This window comes from Ostrinia furnacalis, unplaced genomic scaffold (genome assembly GCF_004193835.3).
Source record: "Ostrinia furnacalis isolate ACB-3 unplaced genomic scaffold, ASM419383v2 OfSCF1638, whole genome shotgun sequence".
Taxonomy (NCBI): Eukaryota; Metazoa; Arthropoda; class Insecta; order Lepidoptera; family Crambidae; genus Ostrinia; species Ostrinia furnacalis.
Window position 1 is genome coordinate 859243 of NW_021131877.1, and position 27422 is coordinate 886664.

The window sequence follows — 27422 nt, forward strand, 5'->3', positions numbered from 1 at the left end:
CACCGGACAATAGGTGAGCGCAGATGGCTCTCAACCTCAATAGACTAGCCCGATCAGTGGCGAACCCAACTAGAGGGTTGCCCACCGCAGTGTTGGACCAAAGTCCAGCCTACGGCGGGCTCACTCTAGTGGGACTGCGGACGCGGCCTGAGGGCGCCACAGTAGGCTCGGACCTCGGCTCAGGCCGTGTCCGGGGGACGGGTTTGGGCCATATGGCTCACTACAGCTCTCATCAAAATATTGCACCAAATCATGCGAAACGATTGGGTGCGTTTATCGAATATTATCGATTATAACTAAGTTAACAATTGCACGAAGCATCGGTCCATCGGACGCATCCTGCGCGCGCGCACAATGGGCTAATGTTGACATAGTGCGGATGCCGTGCGCATTGTCACTCGTGCGCAGCGCCGCGCGTTTGAAAACATCGCGCGCGGGCTTATACAATAGTGCTATTTGTTGTAAGGGATGACTGGAGAGTTACAAAGTTTTTTTGGTCCTTCGAGCCGGGTAGCTGAATAGTTCTGCAGATTTTTTTGGTCCTTTGAGCCGGACAATTCAACAGTTCTGCACATTTTTCTGTGTTCAGTTAGTGTGGTTCTGGTTAAAGTAGAACACCCGCGCCAATTTCATTCGTCGCAACTAAGGGGCACAATGCGAAAGTTGAGCAGATGAGAATGATGATTAATGATACATTTGTAAGGAAGAGGAGATCAGAAGGGGAATCCTCATTAATCCTATTGTAGGTATACGGTGCACTATCGTATGTTTCCCGCAGATATAATAGTACCACTTCCAATCTTCTCGAGGGACAAATATGCAAATATCAGGTCACCTCAACCCGTTTGATCAGTGTGAGGAGTGTAGGACAAATCCCACATTTGACTATTATTTTTAACTAGCTTTCCGCCCGCGGCTTCGCCCGCGTGGAATTTTGACTGTCACAGAAAAAAATTATGTCGCGCGTCCCTGTTTCAAAAACCGGGATAAAAACTATCCTATGTCCTTTCCCGGGACTCAAACTAACTTTTTTTTTATGCTAGACAAGGCAGGTATTTGACCGCAATCGCACCTGGTGTTAAGTGAGATGCAGTCTAGGATGGTACATATCTCTATGCCAAATTTCATCAAAATCGGTTCAGTGTTTTAGGCGTGAAAGCAAGACAGCTGACACAGTTCTTTTCGCATTTATAATGTTAGTATAGATAGATGAATCATGTGCTTAAGCTCGGCGGGAACTCCCATACTTTCGTTTAATAAATCACTAAACGCCATAGGTAGGGAGCCCATGACCTACATAGTGAACTATAGATAAAGGATCAAGGTTCTATTGATGGCTACACAATGCTATGTGAAGTATACCATGGGAAACGTTTCATTCATAATGTACTATGTTATTATATTCGTAGAACGTTATAGTTTTCATTGCGTTTAGATCCACATATTGTAGTGTAGATGTTATGAATGAGAGACGTGACTACACTTGTCATGGAAAATTGTAAATACAATAGGGTGTGAATGTGATGTCGGACTGTTGATTTGTAAGAAATCTATTTTTTAAAGAGAAGATATTATTAATTTATTTGTAATTACTGAATTACATAATACCAAATTATATTAATAACGATTAAAATGGTGTATGCCGCGGACAAAAGCAAGTATGTACACATTTAAGAGTTCTAAAATTTATTTTGTCACGCAAAAATATTTAATACCACATCAATAAAAGTGAGTTTATTTTTCTACAATTTCTTCAATCAAGATCATACTACGACCAAAACTCTTTGATCCTTGATCCAAAAAAAGTTTCTAACCTCGGTCTCCTTTTCTGGAAACTTCAAATATTCCAGAATCCAATAAAGATCATACTACGACCAAAACTTCTAAGTCCTTGATCCAAATAATTAATAAAATAAAATTCATCTCTATGCCAACAAGACCGTCTAAAAACTGAATTTTGAGATAAAACCTACTTAGATATCGATCGCTTCTTATGATTTTAAGTAGCGACCTTTATAGACCGGTTATACAGCATTTATAATTACAACATGTTGCAACATAATGTCACACAGCCGATGGATTAGTGGGTCATTTGGGCCAGGTGTTACAGAAAACGCGAGTTTAACATTTATATGTGTATGTCAGTTAAGATATGAAATATTAGGTTTGCTTGACTAGCTTTTGCCCGTAGCTTTCCTGGTGTTTGACATAGAAAGATTGACTTAGATGACACTTATCGTTGTAATTAAGGCAATTAACTCAATATAAAAAAAAAAATAAAAAAAAATTCTTTATATATCTCTCACACACATAACATCAATTACATTGATTGATATTTACATTTAAGATGTTACACAATATTTATATTTAATATCGTTATAATATGTACTGATTAATTATAATATGTAGTTTATGCGTGAAATATTTATAAACATCTATCCATCCATCTTAATAAGATAATCTTTATTCAGCTTTATTTATCTTCAAAAACTTTCACATTTATAATAGCTGTTATTCTGATGTATAAACAACAATACTGTAGTTTCATCGAAATTCGTTCAGTAGTTTTTGCGTGAAAGAGTATCCTCACAAATTAACACATTTATGATGATACTAGCTGTGCCCCGCGGTGTTAACCGCGGTTCATTATGATTATCTATGTGTTAATCCAGGGTGTCAACTAATTCCGTACCAAATTTTATTAAAATCGCTCCAGCCGTTTAGACGTGAAGAAGTAACAAACATACAAACTCTAGCACTGGCCCATTTATTTTCCCAAAAAGTGCTTTTTGAAAGCCTAGTAATACTAATATTAGTGTGATTAGTAGGTACTAAATTGAGTCAAGTTTCGTGCTACACTCTACATTATTATGATCTCAGGTGAAACCTACACATCGAAACGCCATTCGTCACGTTTTTTATAGTCTGGCAACACGTCTAACTGTATACAAAGCGTTCGAATATTTTTAGCGCTGGCAACCGACCAAACAGTAAGATATTTTAGCTTCTTTATACTAACTATCAACTTTAACTATCAAAACTACAATAACAAATATATCTTAACTAGCGGCCGCCCGCGACTTCGTACGCGTGGATCCCGTTTTACCCCCTTCCCGCTTTTCTATTGAAATTTTTCCTGAATTTTCTTTGCTATAAACCTCACGGAGCCCGAGACCTTTCCAACGAATGCAAAACCGTGGAAATCGGTTCGTGCGTTCTGGAGTTATAGCGTCAGGGAGGAAAACCCGACTTATTTTTATACAGTGTGAGTCACGTTAAAGTGTACATAATATGAAAATAGATGAAACTAGACCTATTTTTATCGACAAAAAAGAGGTCAAAATTTTTTTGAGATTTTTTTTAAATTTTTTATTGAATTTTTTTTCTTCCAATTACTTATTGTAAAGAAAACGTAATAACTTTTAAACTAAGCGGTATATCCTGATAAAATAAAAACAGTAATAATGCTAAATAACAGGTGATACTATAAAAATACATAAAATACACAAAAAATGACCACCAATAATAAAAAATGATACTTTTTGAAAAAAATCTGCTTTTAAATTCGTGTTTTTTTGGTTATTTGATAAATTTCTCCAAAATATGCCCCTATAACCGGTGGTTTTTATTACTTCGTATTATTCTCTATTGTATTACCTTCGTAAAACCAAAAATCGCATGTCTCTATCCCTATCACAACGTTTGCAATGATCGTTTGAACTAAGCCTCTCCGGGCGCGCCATTCAACGTTTCGTTAACAACGAAACTGAAAATGGCTCTAGATTTGTAATTTTGATAAAGACAAGTTAGATTTCAAATAAAAACAAAAGATTTCGAAGTAAAATAAGCATTTTAGTTAAAATTAAAATTGTCTCTACCTGTAGCGGAGAATAATGTTGTGGCAGGCCTTTGTTCAAACGATCATAGCAAATGTTGTGATTGGGATAGAGACATGCAATTTTTGGTTTTACTAAGATAATACGATNCCTATTCGTGTTTCATTATGAATCGAAATATAAAAGACTTAATAAACTCTATTAAAAATTTAAATTAATTTATCAAGTTTGAATACCTCATTCTACCTTAAAATTAATAACTTAAATCAAGTCTTAATACGGTCACGGCTCAAGATTTTTTTGTCCATTTCAGCGTTCTTTTTACTCTTTTGACGTTGCGTTGACAGTTTTTACCTAAATTCGCGCGGAATATTTTTGTGAAATGGCTCTTAAAGCTTCCAAACCAGACTCACTATTTGACTGATTTACTGAGAATACACTCTTCACATCAAGCGCTACAATTTTTGTTTACAAAAAGTTGAAATAAGTTAAAAATAAAATTTGCCACGAAGGTGACGATGAGAACCGTGGCGATGAGAAATAGCCATTTAATATTAGTCTAGCAAAGCCATCAAATTGGCAACACAACAAACACTAAATTGACTAAGTCGCAAGGTGGCGGCGCGCATTCGCCCTTAGATCTTTAAAACTCTGCTCCGCTCCATCCAACACTAAGTGACGTATTTTATACGAAACTCTTAGTTCTCTTTCTACAAAACGGGCTTATTAAGTCTGCTCTACTTCCCCTGCTCTCCCTCAGTACACGAATGGGTAGCATAAACGGCACCTAGTCTAGGCGATTTTTTAGACAGGGCCCTCGTGTTTTGTGTTAAGGACGAAACAAAAGGTAGATGGAACACTAACCAATAGGCTCTCTTACCAAGCTCTCATCTTAGGGTGTACCCATCTTGTGACCCAGGAGAGGGCAGTGAAATCCAGGAGGTCAGTCTGATTTTTAGGCAGGGTTCCTCGGGTTTTGATACTTAAGGGGGGCAGACGGGTACATTAAAGGTAGACTAACCAATAGGCTCTCCTATCACGTTAATAATCCTGCCCAGCGTAGGTTCTCCTACGGGAATAGTGATGGGCGCTCCGGTATCCGTGATAGGCGCTAAGCTTTAGGCCGTACCCAGCTTCTGACCCAGGGGAGTAAGATCCATGAGGTCAGTCTGATTTTTAAGCAGGGTTCCTCGTTCCTACTTAATACGCAAATGGTTAGGAGCAAGGGTACCTTGACTAATCCAGAGTCAAATCCAGAAGGGAAAAGGGGGTGAATTTTTTAGACAGGGCCCTCGTGCTTTGTGTTAAGGATGAAACAAAAGGTTTTCTCGGGCTTAGATACTTAAGGGGGGGCAGGGAACTGCCTCCCCTGTTCTTTCCCAGTGCGTAGCATTTACAAACGGTACCTTGACTGATACAGTGTCAAATCCAGAAGGGAAAAGGGGGTGAATTTTTTTAGACAGAGCACTTGTGCTTTGTGTTAAGGACGAAACAAAAGAAAAAAACTAACCAATAGGCTCTCCTATGACGTTAATAATCCTGCCCAGCGTAGGCTCTCCTACGGGGATTGTGATGGGCGCTCCGGTATCCGTGATGGGCTGTCCGCGCACCAGACCTTCAGTACCGTCCATCGCTATGGTGCGGCAGGTGCTTTCTCCAAGGTGCTGGGCCACCTCGAGGATTAGACGCGGTGCTGTGAGTAGAAGGAAGTAAAAGGTTAAGATCCAGTTTTTTTGAGTCAAAAATTAAAAATTGGAATAGACGACTAAAGGTACTAAACCAAAACGAAGAGTCAAAAAATGTATCCTCCATTTTTTAACTAAGTACTATTAGGTGTCCAATTTTGAATTTTGATTGGGTTAACGAACTTGCACCTTCAGTGAGGATCATCTTAGAGTCGTCTTTTTCTTCGTTGGAATAAATTCAAATTACAATGTTCTTGTCAACTGTAAACTTACTTCTCCCTGGAACCTCCAGCGCATTCAGGATCAACGGCAAGCTCTTGTCGAACTGCACATCCACCACCGCTCCAATGACTGCCGACGAATTCGTTAGGTTTAACAATGATCGATTTGGGCAATAAATCATGAGTTTTAAGTTTTGGGCGAGGAATTTTTCTGACAGACTGTAAAGTAGCCGAAAATTGTGTAGCCGCGGTTATTTAACAAGTTCCAAATTATTCATTTGTTTCTAGTAAATTATAGGTCGTTCTTCTGCAGATGAGATTCAACGCCCTGTTGATGGTAAATTAAATTACGAGTTTCTGATAGTTATGAACCAAATACCACAAAGTATCTTAAGGTGGATACTCATCATCATCATCATTTTCACAGCAACACGTCCACTGCTGAACATAGGCCTCCCCCAATGATTTCTAGATTGGCCGGTTGCGGCCTGCATCCAGCGCCTTCCTGCTACCTTTATGAGGTCATCTGTCCACCTTGTAAGCTTACCAGCAATGATCTTCCCCTGAGCGCCCCCAGCTGCCGACTTGGGCGGGCCAGACGACGCGGGCGGCGGCGGAGCGTCTTTCTTTTCTTTCTTATCTTGGTTCGTCACCGAGGAGGTTGAGAACTGAAAGAAAACGTATGAACTAGAGGTGGGCGCCACGCCGGCGCGCCGCCGCCGCCGCGAATTTTTTCACGCCGCCGCCGCCGACGACCAGCTGTCGGCGCGCCGATACTGATACTGTACCAACTATTTGCAATTTATTCCTCTCCTATACTGTACTTTCTGGATTTGTGTTTCGAACGCAGAACTAACTTTAATATTTATTCTTTAATGCCATATAAATTGGTACACAAGGCGAACTTAATACCGTTGATATACTAATAAATTGATTGAATAACTTAATACTATCTATATTAACAGTTAATCCAATACATTATTCAAGTTGCTGCTTGGTCTAGTAAATAATTGATCACGAGAGGCGCCGGTCCCTCTTGCTGTCAAGAAAAAAATCGCCGCCTTTGTCTGGCAGCCAACCCACACTATTGGATTATACTTTAAGCGAATAACTCACACAGAGATTGACAAATATGTCTCTGAATGAAAATAAGAACCACGACCTCTGGAAGGCAACAAAGTACCTCCCTCAGTGTTCTCCGCCTATTAGGTCCGGTAATACATGAGTGCGAACTGACGAGAAGAATCTCAGACCTTTGCTATAATGACAAGCCGGTGTATTTAAACCTAACGACACGGATAATCCAAAAAATCCACAGTTCAATCCAAAAATAAGATCAAGTATTGGACTTGATCTGAGACTTGCAACTATGCCTGTCTCTGATTCCTGCTGATGATGATGATTCATCCGACCGATTTCAGTCATGGTGAATACTTCGACTTAACTGTCTTGGCGGCGCTGGTGCGCCCGAAGATGGCTTACATAGTCGATCTTCGTGGCAAACTCTTCGCACATTGAGAGTATCTGAGCACGCCGCCAACATAATTATGTATAGTGAATGGCGGCAGATGGACGGGATTTACATCATCGCGTTTCGCGTCGAGTTCAGTTGTGCGCTGCTCCTTGAATTCTCGGATTCGCCTCTTCACAATCTTCCGCCATTCTAGGCGCTGTGCAGCCAAACCTTCCCATTGTGATTTGAGAGGGCCCATTTTGCATCTTTTCATATGCTGCTTCTGGACATCTTTGTACCTGACTATCTGAGGAGTTGACCGCCATGTTTCCGCTTACCCGCAGAACCAAAGTGACTGACATAGCCCGCAGAATCGCTAAAATCTAGTTGCAGTAGGCGGGGCACATAATAGATCGTAGAGCTGATGGCCGCTGGGGCAGGAAAGTTCTGAAGTGGCGACCACGAGTCTGAAAACGTAGCGTGGGCAGGCCTCCCACTAGGTGGACTGACGATTTGGTGAAGGTCGCGGGAGGTGCCTGGATGCGAGCGGCGCAGGACCAGTCTTTGTGGAAATCCTTTAGGGGAGGCCTTTGTCCAGCAGTGGACGACTTTCAACTGAAATGAACGATCGAACGCTAAGAGAGATGACTAAGCTAAAAATAGCCAAAATAGACCTTCGTAAAGCACCTGCATTTGATCTGATCACCATGAACTCCATGGTCTTGACAATGACACACTGAGTGAGAATCTTGCAAGTCTCTTAACTTTGGAAATGATCCATAAGATTGGCAAGTCGCCTAACGAATTCTCCTCCTATCGCTCAATTAATCTGACATTTGTATTGTTAAAGTTATGGAAAAGGATCATTCTTGCTCGTTTATTCCCTTGCCTAAGTATGACCCACGTAATATAGCAGGAAAGTTCTCGAGTGGCGACCACGGGCTGGAAGACGTAGCGTGGGCAGGCCTCCTACTAGGTGGACCGACGATCTGGTAAAGGTCGCGGGAAGAGCCTGGATGCGGGCAGCGCAGGACCGTTCATTGTGGAAAACCTTGGGGGAGGTCATTTGGCTGAAACGAACGAATATAGCATACCCAACCATAATTTTTGTCAGAAACCAACCATAATCAGTACAATGTGTTTGGAAAAGAAATAATCCTGTACGTCTGCTTTCGCTGCTGCTTCAGCTGGGTTTAGCATAAATGACTACTCTATGAAATTAAAATGTACCTTCCAGCACACTTCTACTACTTGCTCCATCAGCTTATCTCAGTGACAGACAGTTTTAAATCAAACTCCGTGACAAAATTTTCTCTTTTAGCTGCAGAGCTGGAGTACCCCAGGACTCTATACTTGGTCCGGTACTCTATAACATTTACTAGTAAAGTAGCCCAGACACCAGAAAGCTGAGGCCTTCCTCAAAATAAAAAATGTAACTGTGATCTTAAAGAGACTAGACTGTTGCAAAGTCAGCAAAATGCCACTAATGCTTGGCTGATCAAGTGGCGCATGTAAGCAAGTCCCGAAGTCTCACAAATGTTATCATTTAAGACGTGAAACTTATCTCCTGGCCAATCTAGACCTCGACACATTACTGCAATCAACCTGCATTAAAAACCTGGACCGTAGGATGACACGGAAAGACTATATTAATATAAATAAAACAGATCTGAACATAATATTCGACCGACAGTCAGCTAATCCAACATTAACTATGTGCCTCCAAAGAGTTCAAAAATACATGTTAAGGGAACTTTTATCGGCACATTGGTACGCAGGCCTTTAGGAAATACACGAAAACCTGATCTCAGCCAAGCCCGCTATTCAAATATCAAAGTATCTATGATCGAAAGAGCTAATTTACTAAGGTAAACCATTGCGCCAGTGGCTCTATCGTTTCAAACCCCAACCAACTGCAATCCACCTGATTAGCCTTGGCGAAAGATACTAAAAAAGCCGATTTTAAAAAAAATACCTAATGAATAAAGGTCAAACAAGGTCACGCCGCCGACGCCGCCGCCGCCGAAGTCAAAAAGTCGGCGCGCCGCCGCCGACCAATTTTATATCGGCGCCCACCTCTAGTATGAACTCATTTAAATCTCAAGCTGCCAAAACACAGCAATGACAAAATAACCTATGTGTGTGTTGGTGTCATTTTGCCTATTCGCGAGTGAGCTTTACTTGCGTGTGTACGTGTACATGCACATAACGATAGTGTAATGTCTATCAAAACCAGAGTAAATACAAATGAGTAGGTCATCTTCATAGAAACGCACGGGCGCGGTTTGTATGAGAGCGCGCCAACACGTATCTATGCGGCGCGCACGCACACACTGACAAAATTTAGCGGGGATTAGCGGTGAGCCAGTCGCGGCGCGCTCACATACAAACCGCGCTCTGTGCGTTTCTATGAAGATGACCTACTCATTTGTATTAACTCTGTCAAAATTTTCGAAAAACGAACAGTAGCAAGCCACCACACATATAGAGCTCACTCGCCTTCGTGAATTGCAACTACAATAGAACTACTATAATAGAATACTGTAGCTTTGTTTGCTATGCAGTCGAATCTTCAAGCTGTCGTTACTAACTGCTTCAAGCTGGCCGTGTATGGCGGTCTTTACCCATAGTTACCTGCATATGCAGATTAGCACCAAGATGCACGCAAGCGCCAAGCTTCAGCAGCGGCCTGTCCACCAAGTCCCTGCCAAGCTGCACTCCGGTGAACTTGACCTTCTTGTCTAACTTGGCGATTTTCGGCTTCGCTCGGAGTTTTGGGGACGCGGCCGTTTCTTTGCGAGCGACTGAAATAAAAAGTGTAAGACTGAAATAAAATGACTAATAAGAGCCTAAGAGCGCTTTCACATACCTTAGACAAAATTCGGGGCAACTCACCGCTAATCAACGCTAAATTTTGTCAGTGTGTGCGTGCGCGCCGCATACGTATTGGCGCGCTCACATACAAACCGCGCTCGGGCGTTTCTATGAAGATGACCTACTCATTTGTATTTACTCTGGTTGTAGCAGCTGCGCTTCATGTATGGAATTATGATATTATGATTATGATTATTATGATTAATTACCAGTCGCGCTACTGCAGCGCGACTTAGAAACGCTACCAGTCGCGCGACAAAAACGCCTTTATGTGAAAGCGCTCTTAATACGCCAAATAAGAGTCAAAGTCAGTAAAGATGTCCAATACTGAACCGTCCCAGCTATGACATTGTCAGGAGGGTAGTAATTACTACTTTATTTAACTACAACAACCGTCAAAAGTCTGTCAAACTCCATACAAAAACACCGGTTAAAGTTACGGTAAAGATAAGGTGACTGAAGGCAAGATCTACCTACCAGGTTTAGCTGGAGCAGGGGTGAGCTTGGCCTTGGGCGTGACGGTGGGCACGTCGGTGTCGGGCAGGATCGGCGGCTCGCGGGTCACCACCATCCCACGCGTGGGCACGGCCGAAGGGCGGAGACGACACCGGGTGACTGTGGAACGGCAGTTATAGTTAGTTAATAGGAGAATTCTCATTTGTGAAACAACGTAAGGCTGTTGGACGTCATACATACGTCGCGTACCTAATTTTTTATTTATTTATTTATTTATTTATACTTCAATGCCAAAAATATAGGCATTCTCATCCAGTTTACCTATTAATTACTTATTCTAATAGAGTGGGTTTCTTCTGAGCGTATAGCTTCTTTAGGAAACTTTCAACGAGTTCTCCAATGTATCCGTAGCTCAGTTATTGTAGCTCAGTGGTGAGAATAGTCGCTTAGAAAGTGAAAAGTCGTGGGTTCATGCTAAAATTTTCGCAACTTATCAAGCATTTCAGGGTCGCAAACTTAATAAAATGTAGGTTTGTATTTTTGTTTGTATTTTTTTGCAGTGTTTGGTCTCGGTATTGATTGCTGGCTATACATAAGGCCCGGTTTCCACTAATGAGGAGGGGATATGTAATTGAATAAGCATCAGAATGAGTTTTCCACATTCTTCGCTCAGCTTCAGTTCGGAAATCTAATTAATTAGGTTTCCTATACTCCGCTTTGGTGGAAACCGGGTCTAACCCGTAAGTTTGCTTAGCAAGCGAGAATCGTGCTTTAGTTAGTGCTAGTTACGCGCCTAAAAGTTGGGTAGCTGTCCCTGCCCAGTCTTCTAATATGACATGCATGCATGAAAGATAGTTTAAATGTCAAATCATTTAGTTTCAACAAAAATAAAAAATAACTGAACTCACAAGCATTTCCACTGTACAGGCCCGGCGACAATATGTTTGTAATTCCCCGCATTTTGCTAAAATATAAAAACATTAATATTTCTTGTCAAATTTCATTGCGAGGTTTAATATCTCCGATGACATGATGGTGCTGTCAAACGGAATGTAATTTTTGAAATGTTCTTTTTCTTTGTGATTGACAACTTTAAAGTTTAGCGAAGAGGTCTCAATCAAATCATTCAGGTGTAGGCGCACACTGTTGAGACTAGGCGCACTCAGTTGATTTTTAGTTGGCCGATAGTTGTGCCCGATTTTAATTGTATGAAGAATCGGCCAAGTCGAATCGGCGTAGTGTGCGCACTCCCATACATGCCCATAAAACTAGTTGACTTTATATATATAAAGTCAACTAGTTTTATGTTGATTTTATCCCAACTATATATTATATATATTATATATATTATATTATATTATAAATGCGAAAGTAAAGTAACTCTGTCTGTCTGTCTGTCTGTCTGTCTGTCTGTCTGTCTGTTACGCTTTCCCGCTTAAACCTCGCAACCGATTTTGATGAAATTTGGCATAGAGATAGTTTGAGTCCCGGGAAAGAACATAGGATAGTTTTTATCCCGGTTTTTGAAACAGGGACGCGCGCGATAAAGTTTTTCTGTGACAGACAAAATTCCACGCGGGCGAAGCCGCGGGCGGAAAGCTAGTATTTTATATGTGTGCCGTGAAATTTCAATTGACTGACTGCAAGAGCGGTTCGTATGTTTACACCTGGCCAAGTAACTGATCGAGCTGACCATTAATGGTGGTAGGGTAAGCTACCTAGCTACATTATTTGGGACGTGTACAAGCGCCCTGGAAAGGGAAAGGAAAGGAAAGGCCTAAGAGTAGGCGCTAGGGCTTCCAATCCCGCAATACCGAGATCTCGGTATTCCGGGATCCCGCATCATTTTTAGTCCCGCGTGCTGCGGGATTACGGGTGCGGGACTGTAAAGAAACATGCGCACGGACCATTCGCGACCGCGATCGGTCGGCACTCGGCTACTGACTGCTAGCGCGGCGCGCGGCTCGGCATTTTAAATTCACCTGAGACGGAAAGCAATGACGAGGAAGGTCTTCTTCAAGGGACAAACAACTGTGAAGTTTCGCCATCTGATCCTGATCTTACTTTACAAGAGGAGTTGGAGTTAACTATATCATCAGCATGTAACGTAATTTGCCCGTCACCATCTCGAGCTAACAGTTTCGAATCGATCATAAAAAAAGAAATTACTCTTTATGAGTCCGGAGGGTCAATGGGGAAATATCTCACATTTATATATAATTCTTTAAACGGAATACCACCGACTAGTGTGGAAGCCGAGAAGAGCCTTCTCTGCTGCTGGCTATATTGCGTCGAAAATACGCTGCAGTTTGGCAGGCAACACTTCAGAAATACTATGTTTTCTTCGCAAACATTTCCATTGAATGATAAAAAAATATGAAAGAAACTAAATAATTCTTTATCATTCAGCTGTTTTTTTCTGTTGTACTTGATTGTATTTTTATATTTGATCTCAGTAATTGAAGTGTAATTTGATTGATCTCATTTAAAGTTAATTAAAGTGAAATTACGTTTATTTAATTTGATTAATGTATTGTATTGTTATTTGCCTCACATAATATTTTTTATAATTATATGCGGGATCCCGCCAATACCGGGATCCCGCGGGATTTGAATTCCAACTCCCGCCAATACCGGGATCGAGTATGGGGTGCGGGATTGGAAGCCCTAGTAGGCGCACACCGTTGATTTTTCGTCGGCCGATAGTTTAGTCTGGGGTTAACATATAAAATCAAAGGTGTGCGCCTACTCTTAGGCCTTTCCTTTCCTTTCCCTTTCCTGGGCGCTTGTACACGTCCCAAATATTAATGTAGCTAGGTAGCTTTCCCTACCACCACAAATGGTCAGCTCCAGCAGTTACTTGGCCAGGTGTAAACATACACGAACCGCTCTTGCAGTCAGTCAATTGAAATTTCACCGTGCTACCAACGGCGAACTTTTTCAGGTTATTCAGTGTACCTACCTAAATATTTAACTATAGGTGTAAAACTCGGACATTCAGGGACAAAATGTAACTGTAAGCTATCATCAGGCCGATCATTAACTAAACATAGGCATAGAATACACCAATAGTACCTACCTATTCGTAGTCAGTAACGTCGATCGCAAAAGTCGCTTTATTTTTACCAGACTACGTGAAATAAAGAAGGTTAAAGTTGTCACTGGTCCATAAGTTAAGTTGGCAGCTGGGCTAAGGACCATGTCATTGTAAGGACCTGGTCTACTTATTTAAGTAGTAATCTTCAGAACCCACTATCCTATCCTCCTAATCCTATCAATTTTATACGTTAACGTGGTCGCCCCAAGCAAACTTGGCAAAGAAAATCGGCAAGACCTGGAGCGAGATCAAACGCGAAGCTCAAGACCGAACGCGATGGAGGACTGTTGTGGAGGCCCTCTGCCCTATCTAGGGGACATAGGACCTTAAGTAAAGTCACTAATTTTATAAATGCGAAAGTTTGTGTGGATGTGAATATTTTAAAACTTATGACCACGGCCGCAGCATCGCAGCCGAAACGTCAAGCCGTGAGTACATAATGTAAGTCACCTAATAAACGTCGCGTTAAGACCCGTGTCTTACTACTTTATAAAATATGAATATTTGATCACGCAATAAAAGGTTAGGTATTTATTCCCCACTGTCAAAGCACGATTCTCTCATTAGAAAGCCAGCTGGCCACTCTCCCCACGCTAGCCAGACGGGTGAGGTGAAAATAGGATTGTCGGAACAAAATCACATTTTTAACCCACAAAACGTTCTGTGCCTACCTGTACTGAGCACTATTATGGCGTGGTATTAAGTGGGCCCATAATGACGTGTCGCTTTATGTAAATGTGAGCGAAGGGTTAGCTGGAGCCACCCGCCGGTTCACATGCCGCCACTGTGAGGGTTAACGTGACTACTCTAGTTGTGTCGCCCAGGCCCTGAGCTCTTCTTTCTCACCGGGAACTGTGGGCCAGTCAGCCTTGCCGATTATGGGCATCTGTCTGCTCCCAATAAAAATATTAAACGGTAACATTTTCAGCGATGATGCACAAATGTTGTCAATATTCACATTACTACAACTGTGACAACAGTTGTGCGTAATCGCTGAAAAGTCGATCGCGATGAAGCTCCTCACCTGATGGAAATTGATGATCAGGTCGAAGGTGGAAGCGAGCTTCACCCGGAATCCTCAACTACAAAAGCTATTCTTACCTCCAACTGCCAGAACTACAACAATGCTAATTCATATTCATATTAATGTTCACATTGTTGTTATGGCGACAGACAAGGTAAGGTAAGATGGTGGTAGCTAGCCAGGCAACCAAGCCGAGCAGTAAATAAAAAAATGAGATATAAAGACTGACTGGACGAAAATGGCGTTCTCCTTTTGTACTTCGATATTGTGTGCAATAGTCTTAAATAAACAATCGACCACACACTTTCAAATTGAAGTGGTCGAGCTATACTTATCAACGTTCAATAGTTATTAGGTGGCAATTTGGACTAGAAAGCTGTGTTAGAGCTAAAAAACTGTTGAGTGGCTGTAGCTGTATAAACCTTCCATGAAACTTGTTTGTATTATTTGCCGAGAGATGTCACTGTACTTTGAGACGCGTAAAGCTGTACCGCGGTGTCCAGATTTTTTTCCCTGGCTTTANTATAAAAACCACCTGTTATAGGGGCATTTTTTGGAGAAATTTATCAAATAACCAAAAAAAACACAAATTTAAAAGCAGTTTTTTTTCAAAAAGTATCATTTTTTATTATTTGTTGGCATTTTTTGTGTATTTTATGTATTTTTTTAGTATTGCCTGTTATTTAGCATTATTACTGTTTTTATTTTATCATGATATACCGCTTAGTTTAAAAGTTATTACGTTTTCTTTACAATAAGTAATTGGAAGAAAAAAAATTCTATAAAAAATAAAAAAAAATCGCAAAAATTTTTTGACCTCTTTTTTGTCGATAAAAATAAGTCTAGTTTCATCTATTTTCATATGTACACTTTAACGTGACTCACACTGTATAGTAGATGTTGTGTTTGAATCTACTGATCATCAGGTCATTTAGTCGACTCTCTAATTTAGTAGAGGTCTACACTCCCCACTGGCCAGACGGGTTGGGGACTTGAGGAGACCTAATTTATCGCATATTTGAAAGAAAGAAACATTTATTGCGATGGACATCATCAAACAAGGACAAAAAAGGTACCCATAGAAAAAAAGACTGAGGTAGTCAGCTATCTATCTAAGCTATCTAAATGTAACTGTCCCAATGTAGCTGTCTTTGTTAGTTGTTAAATAAATGAATAAAAAAAACTGAGCATGCCCTGTCGCAACAGCGAGTTTTCCAGTGACTTGGCACACTTTTATCTTGGATGGAATTTTTAAATATTTTTTCTTCCGCCTTCAATTTGTTATTAATAAATTACACACCAAAACAACAAAAATCTACTCTAGAATCATAGAGTGGGCCAAGATGTTGGAAGAAAAAATATTTAAAAATTCGTGCGACTTGACCAAGCTAAAAGTGGGCCAAGTCTGGGACTCCACTCATCATATGCCGTGGCCCACGGTGAGGAAGGACACGATTTGTGTTATTACCGCCCCGGGAAGAGTGGCACACTACTTCCTTCAGAGTTGCCTAACCCAAAAAACTGTTTAACTATCCTACTAAGTACATAGTGATGTGAAACAAGCCATCGAAATTAATTATGTGAATGAAGTTTAATGTTCAGTAAATCACATCAAAGTCGAGGCCGCCACAATAACAATGACTTATGGCGTCTGCAATACAGATGATTGTTCTTTGCCACGTCATTTAATTATTTTGACTAGACATTTTGGGATTTGTCTTCAGAGTAATTAGGAAAACCTTGACATATTATTACACAGGAAGCTCATCCGCTTTAGCTTCGGAGGGAAGTCAAACCTTAGGTTTTATTTATGTAAGGACTGAAAAAAGGACTCTTCCAGACTTGGCCCACTTTTAGCTTGGCCAACGGGCCAAGTCGCTGGATTGAATTTTTTAATATTTTTTCTTCCTATAACTGGGCCCACCTTCTATGTTTTTATTAATAAATTAAACACCAAATCAACAAAAATGTACTCTGGAATCTTAGAGTGACCCAGTCACTGGAAGAAAAATTGTTTAAAAATTCAAACCAGCGACATGGCCCGTGGGCCAAGCTAAAAGTGGGCCAAGTCATTGGAAGACTCGAAAAAAGAACCTTTTGATTTCCCCCGTTTGTCTGTTTGTTATCACAAGACAGACCGAAACTTATGCGGACGAAGTCGAATGCAAAAGCTAGTGTTCAATTAGTATTATCCACAAGATTCCTAACAAGTATGTTACAGTCGACAGACTACACATTTTTGTTGCAATATCACCCTTATTTCAACCACATAAGACGCTCATTTTTCAGCAAGATGTTCTTTACAGTAACGCTTGACGCATTAGCCTATTGTCTCGAAACACAATAACAGTCGCTGTTAAAATGTAACAATTGAGTAAGTATTTAGATTTATTGTTATAAATAACATAATATGTGTTAAATGGAGGTCATGATGGAGATGTATCATATCAGAATATACATTTTGTAGCAAAATAACACCTATTGTAATCAAGTTAAAGTTTTCCTGTCAAACTCCCAGGCTAAAGCTAGGGGACTATTCCCACCTCTCGTTCCCACCGCTGCAACTCCTGTGTAGCCAGGATCTACTTGCTTAGCTTGACCGCCAATAACCCAACCAGTGAAGGCTAAGTTTGTCCCGGGGGAAAGTTAAACTGTCAGTGGACGTCATTTGGCTGAAACGAAAGAATCTAAAACGGTACCTACTATGGGTATAGCACTTTTCGAATACAAAAGTAATACACGTTTGTGATCACGAGCCAGAACACTTCGAAAACACTTTTTTGGTACAACAGTCAACATTTTTCCTCAAAGATTCCTAGAAGGTTTCTAAGAAAAAATTATAGTAACAATAAGTCGGCGAATTCGCCACGTGTAAAATACACTTTATAAAGAGTACTGTTGTTGATTTGATTTGATATCTTCTATATTTATCTAGGTTGATTTAGCTAGCGTGAATTTCTTCAACCTTTTCATTAATCACTCCAAATCAGTTTCGTCAAAATTCAATCTGTTTTGGTAAAAATATCCACGGTTTGATGCTATTACATTTTCATGATGACTATTTAAATAATATGAAAATGTAGCATCAAAATTGTGGATATTTGATCAAAAAACAGATCAGAGAGAAAAGAAATAGACTTTTGATTGGTTGCATTTCAATATTAAGACCAAAAAACAGGGTAAAAATCATAATGTCATCCAGTCATCTATCTTAGATACATTTTTCATTAGTGTTTGACTTTGTCAACTGTCAGATCAGAATGTATCAGTGGTCTAGTTTGAAGTGCCTCACTTTTTGGGGGCATTTTAATTTCATGGATCAAGTAGTTTTGAGCGCTGTATTTGTAATACAGACGGATTTTGTAAATTGCCTATGTAATTATCCAAAAAATCAAGAGATTATTTGAGTTTATATTTTTTTAAATTTCTACATAAAATCTTAATACTTACTGTTTGTTACATTAAAGATACTCAGAAAAGCTATGGTGTAATGGTGAATTTGTAAACAGTCCGTGTGGCATAATCAACTAATGACCTTGGGAACCAACGCAGTTGCCGCGCAGTAAACAACGCATAGCGGTCACCATGCTATAGAATAATACTCACTTTAAAACTAATTCTAGTAGGTATGTTTAGTAAAAAACAACGCACCATTTCATCCAGTGCTAGGTACTACATCATATCCAACCGTCCAATAACACACTTCATTAAACACAAAGCAACTGCCAATTAAGAAACCTTACGAAAATAATTAAAAATAAAAAAACTCATATTAATATTGCAACTGCAACCGAACACAATCCATGTCACCAGAACCAATTCCAGCAATAAAAACTGCACATTGCGATAAACGCTGTTTACGTGTTAAAATTTTTGTAAAAAAATATAAAATTAAGGTTACACTTAAAAAGTATGCGTGTAATGGAACGTCGTTAACAAACACAAGACACTGTCGACTCTATTTTGGAAATAGAACGCAATTTAAAATTTGAATTTGTATTCGGAATTTGTTTTTGCGCGAACGCGCGGCCGCCCGCGACGCGTATTGGAGGGGCACTGGGGAGCTAGTGTTGTGGTGCGGTTAGCGACAACTACGCGTGTCGAATCGAAAATGCGAATTGCGTTTCGAATGGAAAAAAATCGACATACACTATGGGAAGTCGAACCTTAATTTCGAACTCCTCTTATGTTCTTCTGATTAATTTCGTTGCGGTCCAATGACAGTTTAACTTTCCCCCGGGACAACCTTGACCTTCATTGGTAGGGTTTTTATGGCGGTCAAGCTGTAGATCCTGGCTACACAGGAGTTGCAGTGGTGGGAACGAGAGGTGGGAATAGTCTCGTAATACACTATGGGAATACATTACTAATTCCTTACAGCTAACTGTAATGCTGCCTTACATTTAGTTATAACTTTATTTATTCTCTATCAAGTCGATATTAGCATTTGAAATAAATTGTACACGTGCGCAAAATGATAATCACGTTGTTATGAATTGAAATAATTCGATAATCTTATCGGCGAAATACCCAGATTAATTACATAAATTTTTTAAGAAAATCGATAAAGTTAGCCGATCTACCTAGTCGATTATATGCTCCCATCACAGCAGACACTCGACGAAATGGCTGCGTAGTTGAAGAAATTTTTATTAACCTTGATAATAGGGCGATGGGGATATAGTGGCCAGCATATTTTAGACTTTACTGGTGTTTCTTAAGATTACTTTTTCAATAATGCGAGAATAACATTTTGTTGACACACACAAGTTTTATTGCAAAATTGCATCTTCTTACAACCACATAGATGCCACAGTTTTTTATGTGCAGCACATTCAGTGCAAAGTTGAAGGTTACATAACACGATTCTTAGAACACAATAAATAAAAAATGCAAGCAGTTTTTTGCACAAAAATGAAATATTGCAAAATAGCGACCGAGAAAAAATGTTGTTCATATTATTGTAAGCAATAAATAATATAATTAAATAACAAAATCGATTCGATCCATCCTGCTTACACCACTTTGTTTCTCGTATCAAATAAAAACAAATACAAGGAAATTGCTAATCTATAGTTATGCACGTCACATTAAAAGTACACAGCGGATTATACAGTGTGTCCGGGCTTGTAGTGATCAAACTTTAAGGGCGTAATCTATGGACAATTTTATCGATGAAAATACTACAAATTTGGGGCTTGACCCATTTCTCGCAAAATTACGAGGATTTAAGTTTTTAATTTTTAGTTTTCACCTCTTCCTTCAAAAACAAATGAAAGCGTAGGTAGCTTAACACTAATAAGCAAAAATTTTATATCATGCGATAGCCAATAAAATTATCTATTAGCAGAAGTAGAAAACAGATACAAGTTTCATACATTTTAAGGGAGTAAGAATGGATTTAATTAGAAAAAAACATGACTTTTTTCACTTCTTTTTCAGTTATTTTCCAACACAAGAAAAACCAGGTCGTTAAGGTATGTTTTATTTGCATTGTATTATTAGTATTTGAGCTATTCTACAAAACGAATGGAAATTTATTAGTCTACGTCTATTAGTTTCGACGTAATTGTTGAACAAAGATACCCCTTCCCTTCCTAGACTGCATCCCACTTAACACCAGGTGCGATTGCGGTCAAATACCTACCTGCCTTGTTATGCATAATAAAAAAAGCTAAATATGTGGCCTTTTATGTAATTGGTATAAGAGCTATTTTTTACAACAAAAAGTCTAATGTGCTGTCGAATTGCCGAGACAGCCGAGCAATTGTATGGACTCTTTCGACTCACACACAGTTCTGGGTTCGATACTCAGATGGGACACGCTAATGTAAAAAAATTGTGTAATTTTGTTCTCAGTTTGGTTAGGAACAGCTGTTTGTATGAGGAATAACTGATCTATGTTTTGAGATTTCTTTATTGGTTCCATACAAACAAAAAGTAGTTGCTGGTTTTTATAATTGGATGTATTTCTGATATCAGACAATTAAAAATAATTAACGCGTACATCTTTAATTGCATAATAATACGTTATTATTACGCTCAAAAGAGCTACGCTTACTGGTAAACGGCATTATTATGTATTACCATATTTATTGATGCGGCGTACTGGAGCAGCCCATTATTGAACATTAACGTATTTGCATTTTTATCAAAGTACACACAACAGCACTTTGAGATAAACACTGAACCTTATTCAGATGTAACAAGCTCTATTTTGGTACAAAAATGTAGGGTCCTGTTGACTGTACTTGACTGTGGGTAAGGAGTAGGACTGTTTTAAGTCTTATAACAGGCATTGAATATTAAAAAAAATAGCTGGAGCTTATGATATGGAAATAGGATCCAAACTATGGGAATATTTTATGGGACAAAGGATTAAGAGTACACACATTTTATGTGATATTGGTGTAAAAATAAAATAAATAAAATGTTTAATGTAAAGTAGTCATTTAAAGTGACGCCAGTCAAATAATTACTGTATGTATTGATTGACTTACGGTTACGATACGATGTATTTCAGGCTGTTTCAGGGTAATTAAAAGCACATCAGACGTTACATTTTCATTGCAAAAAAGAACTAGAAAAAAACTTATTACGACTTCATAGAAGATTCCAGTGTTTAAGCTTGATAAGCTGTATTGTCTGCACATTCGACTTTTTACTCCCGTTATAGCCGAACTTTCAGCAGATGTGTCGCATCACTAAACATTGCCATTTTCACGGTAATACTATCATACAGTATTGTAACTTCATATAAACGGACGAAACGCGAGCTTTCCTTCGAAATTCAAATCTCGGTATGCGCTCGACATGCAAAAGTCGGGGGTGTCGCGAATGTGCCACAGTAATAAACGAACGATGTGTTGTTTTTTAATCAGTAAGCGCTCTCTTTTTTAATAAAAATAATTACAAGTACTGGGTTTATAAGCCGAAACTAGTCCATGTTAACATTAAATGGTATGGTGAGGTCAGTGATATCATCATTTTAATTTTTTTAATTTTCATCTATACTTAGTTATAATAAATCTGTAGAGAGGTCAATTCTGTACATGAAATATATGTTCAAAATAACTATCAGGGGGTGATAAGTGATCGATACTGATGCCAAAAATGCAATCAGTAAAATTTTTGTCTGTCTGTCTGTCTGTCCGTCGGTATGTTCCTTATAGAAACAAAAACTACTCGACAGATTTTAACGAAACTTGGTACAATTATTCTTCATACTCCTGGGCAGGTTATAGCATACTTAGGAATTCCCACGGGAACGGGAATTAGCGTGAAAATCCTTTTGTATGAAAAATCTAAACCGCTTAAGTTAGACGCTTGAAATATGGCATGTAGGTACCTTAGTAAACTTAAAGCTTAGTTACAACAGGATATTGCAAAATTCCCACGGGAACGGGAGTTAGCGGGAAAAAACATTTGTATGAAAAAATCTAAACCGCGTAAGATAGATGAAGGGAGTAAAACGGGATCCACGCGTACGAAGTCGTGGGCGGCCGCTAGTACAAAATAAAATTTATAAAATCAGATTTGTATGAAAATTAAAATGATTAAAATGATGATATCAATTTTCTGACTTCACCATACCATTTATATGCACAATGTTAACATGGGCTAGTGTCGGCTTATAAACCCATTTACCTAACACCCTGTATAATGACCAAGCATTTTGTACGCCAAATTTATAAAATTTGTTACTAAATCTTAACACAAATATATTTTTTTAATTAAATCTACTAATCACAAAACAACAAATGTATTTTTATCCTATTTCATTCAAGAAGTATTTTGTTTGTTAAAATAAAATAAAAATTACAAACACAAAATAAATTTACAAAACTAGATAGAAATTCTAAGTAGGCAGATGTAATGAAAATCGTGTCTGCAGGTGGGCAGCCCTATCGCATGTTGTCATACGGTGACGTTCCGCGCGGCTGTTGACATTTGTTTCAAAAATATGGCCGAGTTGGAATACTGTATAGATAGTATTACCGTGCCATTTTGAAGCCGCATTAGTTTTAAATTTTAAGATGGCGGATGGAATTTTGGCGCCATCGCCAGTATGCCACCTGGCGCCTAAAATATCGCACCTCTCACTAAAACCGACATTGTTATTAAAATAGAAAGATTACAAGTACGATCTTTGAGATGTACTTAATATAGACTTCATTAAACAAGATAATCTATTCTAACAAAAATGCAGTACAGTCAGCGTCAAATAGTTCGTGACCCCCAAAGTTGACAACACAACAGACATGTTTCGAACTTTTTGGCCACTTTAGGTTAAGTTAACTGTACCTGCCAAGCCAACTCAGTTGGAAGTTTGAAGAGTAGAAGAAACTTTTTCTTTTGCAGAGTAGTTCGTACTCCGAATTTAGGTGGTTCAGTATTTCAAATCCAATACTAGTGCGCTAGTGCGGATTGATAATTTTTTCTTTGTAGTTGGTTAAAATAATAGTAGGAACTAACCTTCTGTACAATTTTGGACGTCTTCGGTTTCACGACGGCTGGCTTCGGCGCGGGCGCAGCCACAGGCTCTGCAAAAACAAACAAACGTAAACAATTGTTTATGCTACAGGTATAGCGCATAACATTACAGAATAATTGAGTAGGTTCCTTCATAGCAGAGCATTAAATTTCGTTATTCCAAGATCTCCAAATATTGAGATCCCGAACCATTTTTCTGTACCACAGACCGCAGGGAACGCAAATTCTGAGATCTCGCGGGATTGAAAATCATCGATCCCGCAAATACAGCGATCACAAAAATACATGCGAGATTGGATTCTCTATGGATGGAGCTGAACAAGACACAATCATGTTGCGCTGTAGTAAAATGTGAAGCTAACGACTCGCTCTATGGTACCCCCTACCTAGACGTCACTAGGAGACAGTGACCTGCATGTACGGAGGTACGCACTATATTGCACCAATTTGGTAACAGCCAATTCCTCGAACAAATTGGCGGTAGTGGTGGTAGCTAGCCAGGAAGCCTTAAAACATGCCCGAACAGAAAATTTTGGCCCATTGTGAAACGAACCCGGGACCTCTGGGTTTAAAGCAGCGGCGGCGTAGCATAATAGCCCCCCCCTCTTCCTTACGCCGTCACTGGTTAGAAGGAGGTGGTCTAACCACACAATTAGTTTAACAGTGAAATACCAACCTGGCGGGGGCTGCGCCCTTCCCTGCTGCTGCGGCTGCAGCGGGGACCTTTTCTCTTCAAGCGCGGGCGCCGCGGGGGGCGGAGCGCCGGTGCTCCCACCGCGAACCTGGAGACAAAAGAAAATATGTATAAATATAAGGTTTTTAGCTTTCGTATTCCATTATCGTTTCATCCACGAAGACGCGCCCCACCTAGGGTTGCCAGGTCCAAAGCCGGACTCTTCTGCTTCAGTTGGCCGGACATTTTACCGTAAAAAGCCAAACATGTCCGGCCATCTGGCAACCCTAGCCAGTAGCGGCGTAAGGGGGGGCGGTGGGGGCGGTCCGCCCCGGGTGCCAAGCATCAGGGGGTGACACAAGTCGCGCAGATTAGTACTCACTGGCACATCTGCATGGCAAGCCTGCGGTCTATGTCATGATACGGGGGGAGGGGGTGCGATTGTCTTTCAATCTTCGAATCGGTAGGTAACCCCCTAAATCCTAGGGGTACCAGGGAGTGCCTTATTACTGATCGCCCCGGGTGCCAACCCATGCTACGCCGCCACTGACCCTAGCCCCACCATTCTTCCGCGAATGTTTGAGTGTTATCGGTACACGCTAAATTATCCATGAGTGCACACGCACTATAAAAATTACGCTCGGATTGCTTGGATCAAACTCCCCGCACCCCGCGCGACCGAGACCAAAAATTGGTGGGGCGCGTCTTCGTGGATGAAACGATCTATCTATACTGATCTAATGAAATTGAGACTCGTATAAAAGTTGAAACAAACAATTTACTGTCTTTGCTATGCAATGGGAGTCTTGTTTTGACAGACTTAAAAAGTATTGTAATTTTTTAACTTTAAGATTTATCAAAATTGCTCGTTCTAACTGGCGCCCGTCTTGTTAACGCTCGATATGTTTGGATTAAAGTACAAAATATCATTATGGTGGTGTCTTATTAAGGGTTAAAAAAAATGCATAAAAATACAACATTGAACACATCAATTTCATAAAATTTTGTCAATAAAGCAGCTGCAAAAGATTCCAAAATGTTACTTTGCAATAAAACACCTTTCTTCGCCTTCACAACTTGCTACATATTTTAAAGCAGTCGACAGCAATATCCGACTTCACTTTTTTATTCCAAAACAGTACCTATTCCAACTACTTAAGGTCCATCAGTTTATCTTGATACAAAACCCGTACTGGCAACACCTTACACGGTAAACGGCCCGTAAGAGCACTACTGGTAACAATCACATTAAAACTCTCAAGCCAAATTGAGTTTGTTACCGAAACTCGTTTTGTGTATCAAAAAATTTGCGCGTGGCACAAGTGTAAGAGAAAATGCTGTATAAGTGAGCTACCACACTGGCGGATTGCAAGCGTTTTCAAAGCGGAGCTGCGACATCGACGCGGAAACACGTCGCGGATTCTCAACGTCTCCGTCTCGTGTCCGCCGCGGAACCGCTCCGCTTTGAAAACGCTTCAAATCCGCCATTATGACAAGGCCCTAAGACATGGTTTCCACCAAAGGGAAGAGGAGAGATGTGTTTGGCGGGGAGGTGATGTGGAAAGAATCCTCTTCCACTTTCCGCTTTAGTGGAAACTGGGCCTAAATGGCAAAAGACTGAGGCGGTATCGGGAAATTATATTTTACCACACATCCTACATCATCAGGTCATTTAGTCTCCACTGCAGGAGCACGACTCTCTCTAATCTACCAGAGGCAAATGAAGGATTTGGCCTACACTCCCCACGCTGGCCAGACGGGTTGGGAAGGCCTGATGTTCGCATATTCGTCCTTTAGTCGCTTTTTACGACTTCCACGGGAAGAGTAGGGTCTATTAGTGGTAGAAGTACAGTGGTAATATAATATTTTATTCTATCGGAATCAGTCAGCCACTGAGATAAATCTATTGACAATTAAGATGTTACAAAAGTGAAGAACTAAGAATTAATTTTGATTTCTGCCTTTGCCTGTAAATTGTACCAAACACCAATTGCAAGCGATGTATCAATTTGCGCGGTTATTACGTGTAATAATGTGACCCTTACCCCGCACATCACAAAGCTCACAATCCTTTGCGTTTGTGGTTATATTTTGCAGGTTTAACAGGCTTTTTACAGAATCCGACGGCATATGTCGCTGTTGGGTAACTTTGGAACGACTGATGAAAAGGGGATACGAATGATACGTTATTTGAAATTTCGAATGTTGCCATTTCTCTCACGCAAAGAGAGAAGCCAGCATGAGCGACAGTGACAGATAGACCCGAGTCCCGAAACTATTCAGCATTTCGGAGTATCCCTGATTTGACTGATTCTCTGACTCATTGGCCTCCTGAACATGTTGAGCAGTGGACGTCCTATGGCATGATGATGACGACAAGGTACCAGTTTTCAATGCCTACCTGCTGTCATCTGTACACAGTTTTTTACCAGTTTCAATCAGTCATACACTCAACTACTCTGTACTATTTACACCTCCACATGGTGACATCATAGAGATTTTGACCGCAGCAAAAAGTTCAGTTTTAGGGTTCCGGTTATAAAACTTTTTTTGTGAAATGGGGTTTTGAGGGAAGAAGTTTCACATAGTACCTACCTTTTTCCGATGTTAACTCGTATAGCTACTATATTACAATTAATTTAGACTGAATAAAAGCTAGAAAATATCTCCTAACTTAGGTACATAAATTACATTTAGTTTCAAATAACTATTTAGTATCTCCTGCAATTTTTCGAAGTTTGTTAATTGGCATATAATGACGTTTCACATCTGGAACAACAATATGAATTTAAAATACTAGGCTTTAAAAGTATTGAGAAATCGATAGATTCAAAGAATTTTCTGAAATTACCTTTATACGATACTGTTTCTTAAAAACTTAAGTATATTTTATTTAATAACCTGTTTAGATATCCAAATGTGCGGAACTAATTGAAAGAATAAAGCTCGCACTTGGATATTAATCAACAAGATTATTACGCATTGGTTTTTATTATAAGGGGCCATACCATAAGCCACTATATATTAATTTAGTACAGTGGTTCTTAACCGGTGGTCCGCGGATCACTGGTGGTCCCTGGAGGCATTCCAAGTGGTCCACGAAGACATCGTAATAAACAAGTGAAGTGACGTGATGAGTCAAGTCAACACAACGCAAACGGCGCACAGAGGACGAGAAATCGACCTACCCTTATAGGATTTTGAAAATAAAAAAAATAAAGTGGTCCCTGACAAGACAGAAATTTGGTAAAATGGTCCCTCGTGACTTAAAGGTTAAGAACCACTGATTTAGTTAGAAATTCATCCTACTTATGCTCCGTAGAGCAGGTCACCCACTAGGTGGACCGATGATCTAGTGAAGGTCGCGGGAGGTGCCTGGATGCGGGCGGCGCAGGACCGGTCGTTGTAGAAATCCTTGGGGGAGACCTTTGTCCAGCAGTGGACGTCGTTTGGCTGAAACGAACGAACTATGCTTCCTAGTTTGGTGGTGGTTATGAGAGCCTCCGAGGTCTAGTGGTGAGAGGACCATAACAATTAGTTTTGTCTGTTATCGTCATTCCTTCATTCCAACCACCACTTTCTAGTCTGCTAATCTGTCTCAATTTATCAA

The 27422-nt window shown here is 40.0% G+C and overlaps 1 protein-coding gene across 2 annotated transcripts in view; it reads right to left on the reverse strand.

Moving 5' to 3' along the window:
* The window catches only part of LOC114353212 (la-related protein 1-like), a 79920-nt gene that overhangs the window by 18107 nt on the left and 34391 nt on the right, over positions 1-27422 (reverse strand). For both annotated transcript variants that reach the window (XM_028305117.1, XM_028305118.1), the window contains exons 2-3: positions 23816-23921; positions 23122-23189 (exon numbers count right to left, since the gene is read on the reverse strand). In XM_028305117.1, the coding sequence (XP_028160918.1) occupies positions 23122-23189; positions 23816-23921 (174 nt within the window). The remainder of the gene's footprint in view (positions 1-23121; positions 23190-23815; positions 23922-27422) is intronic.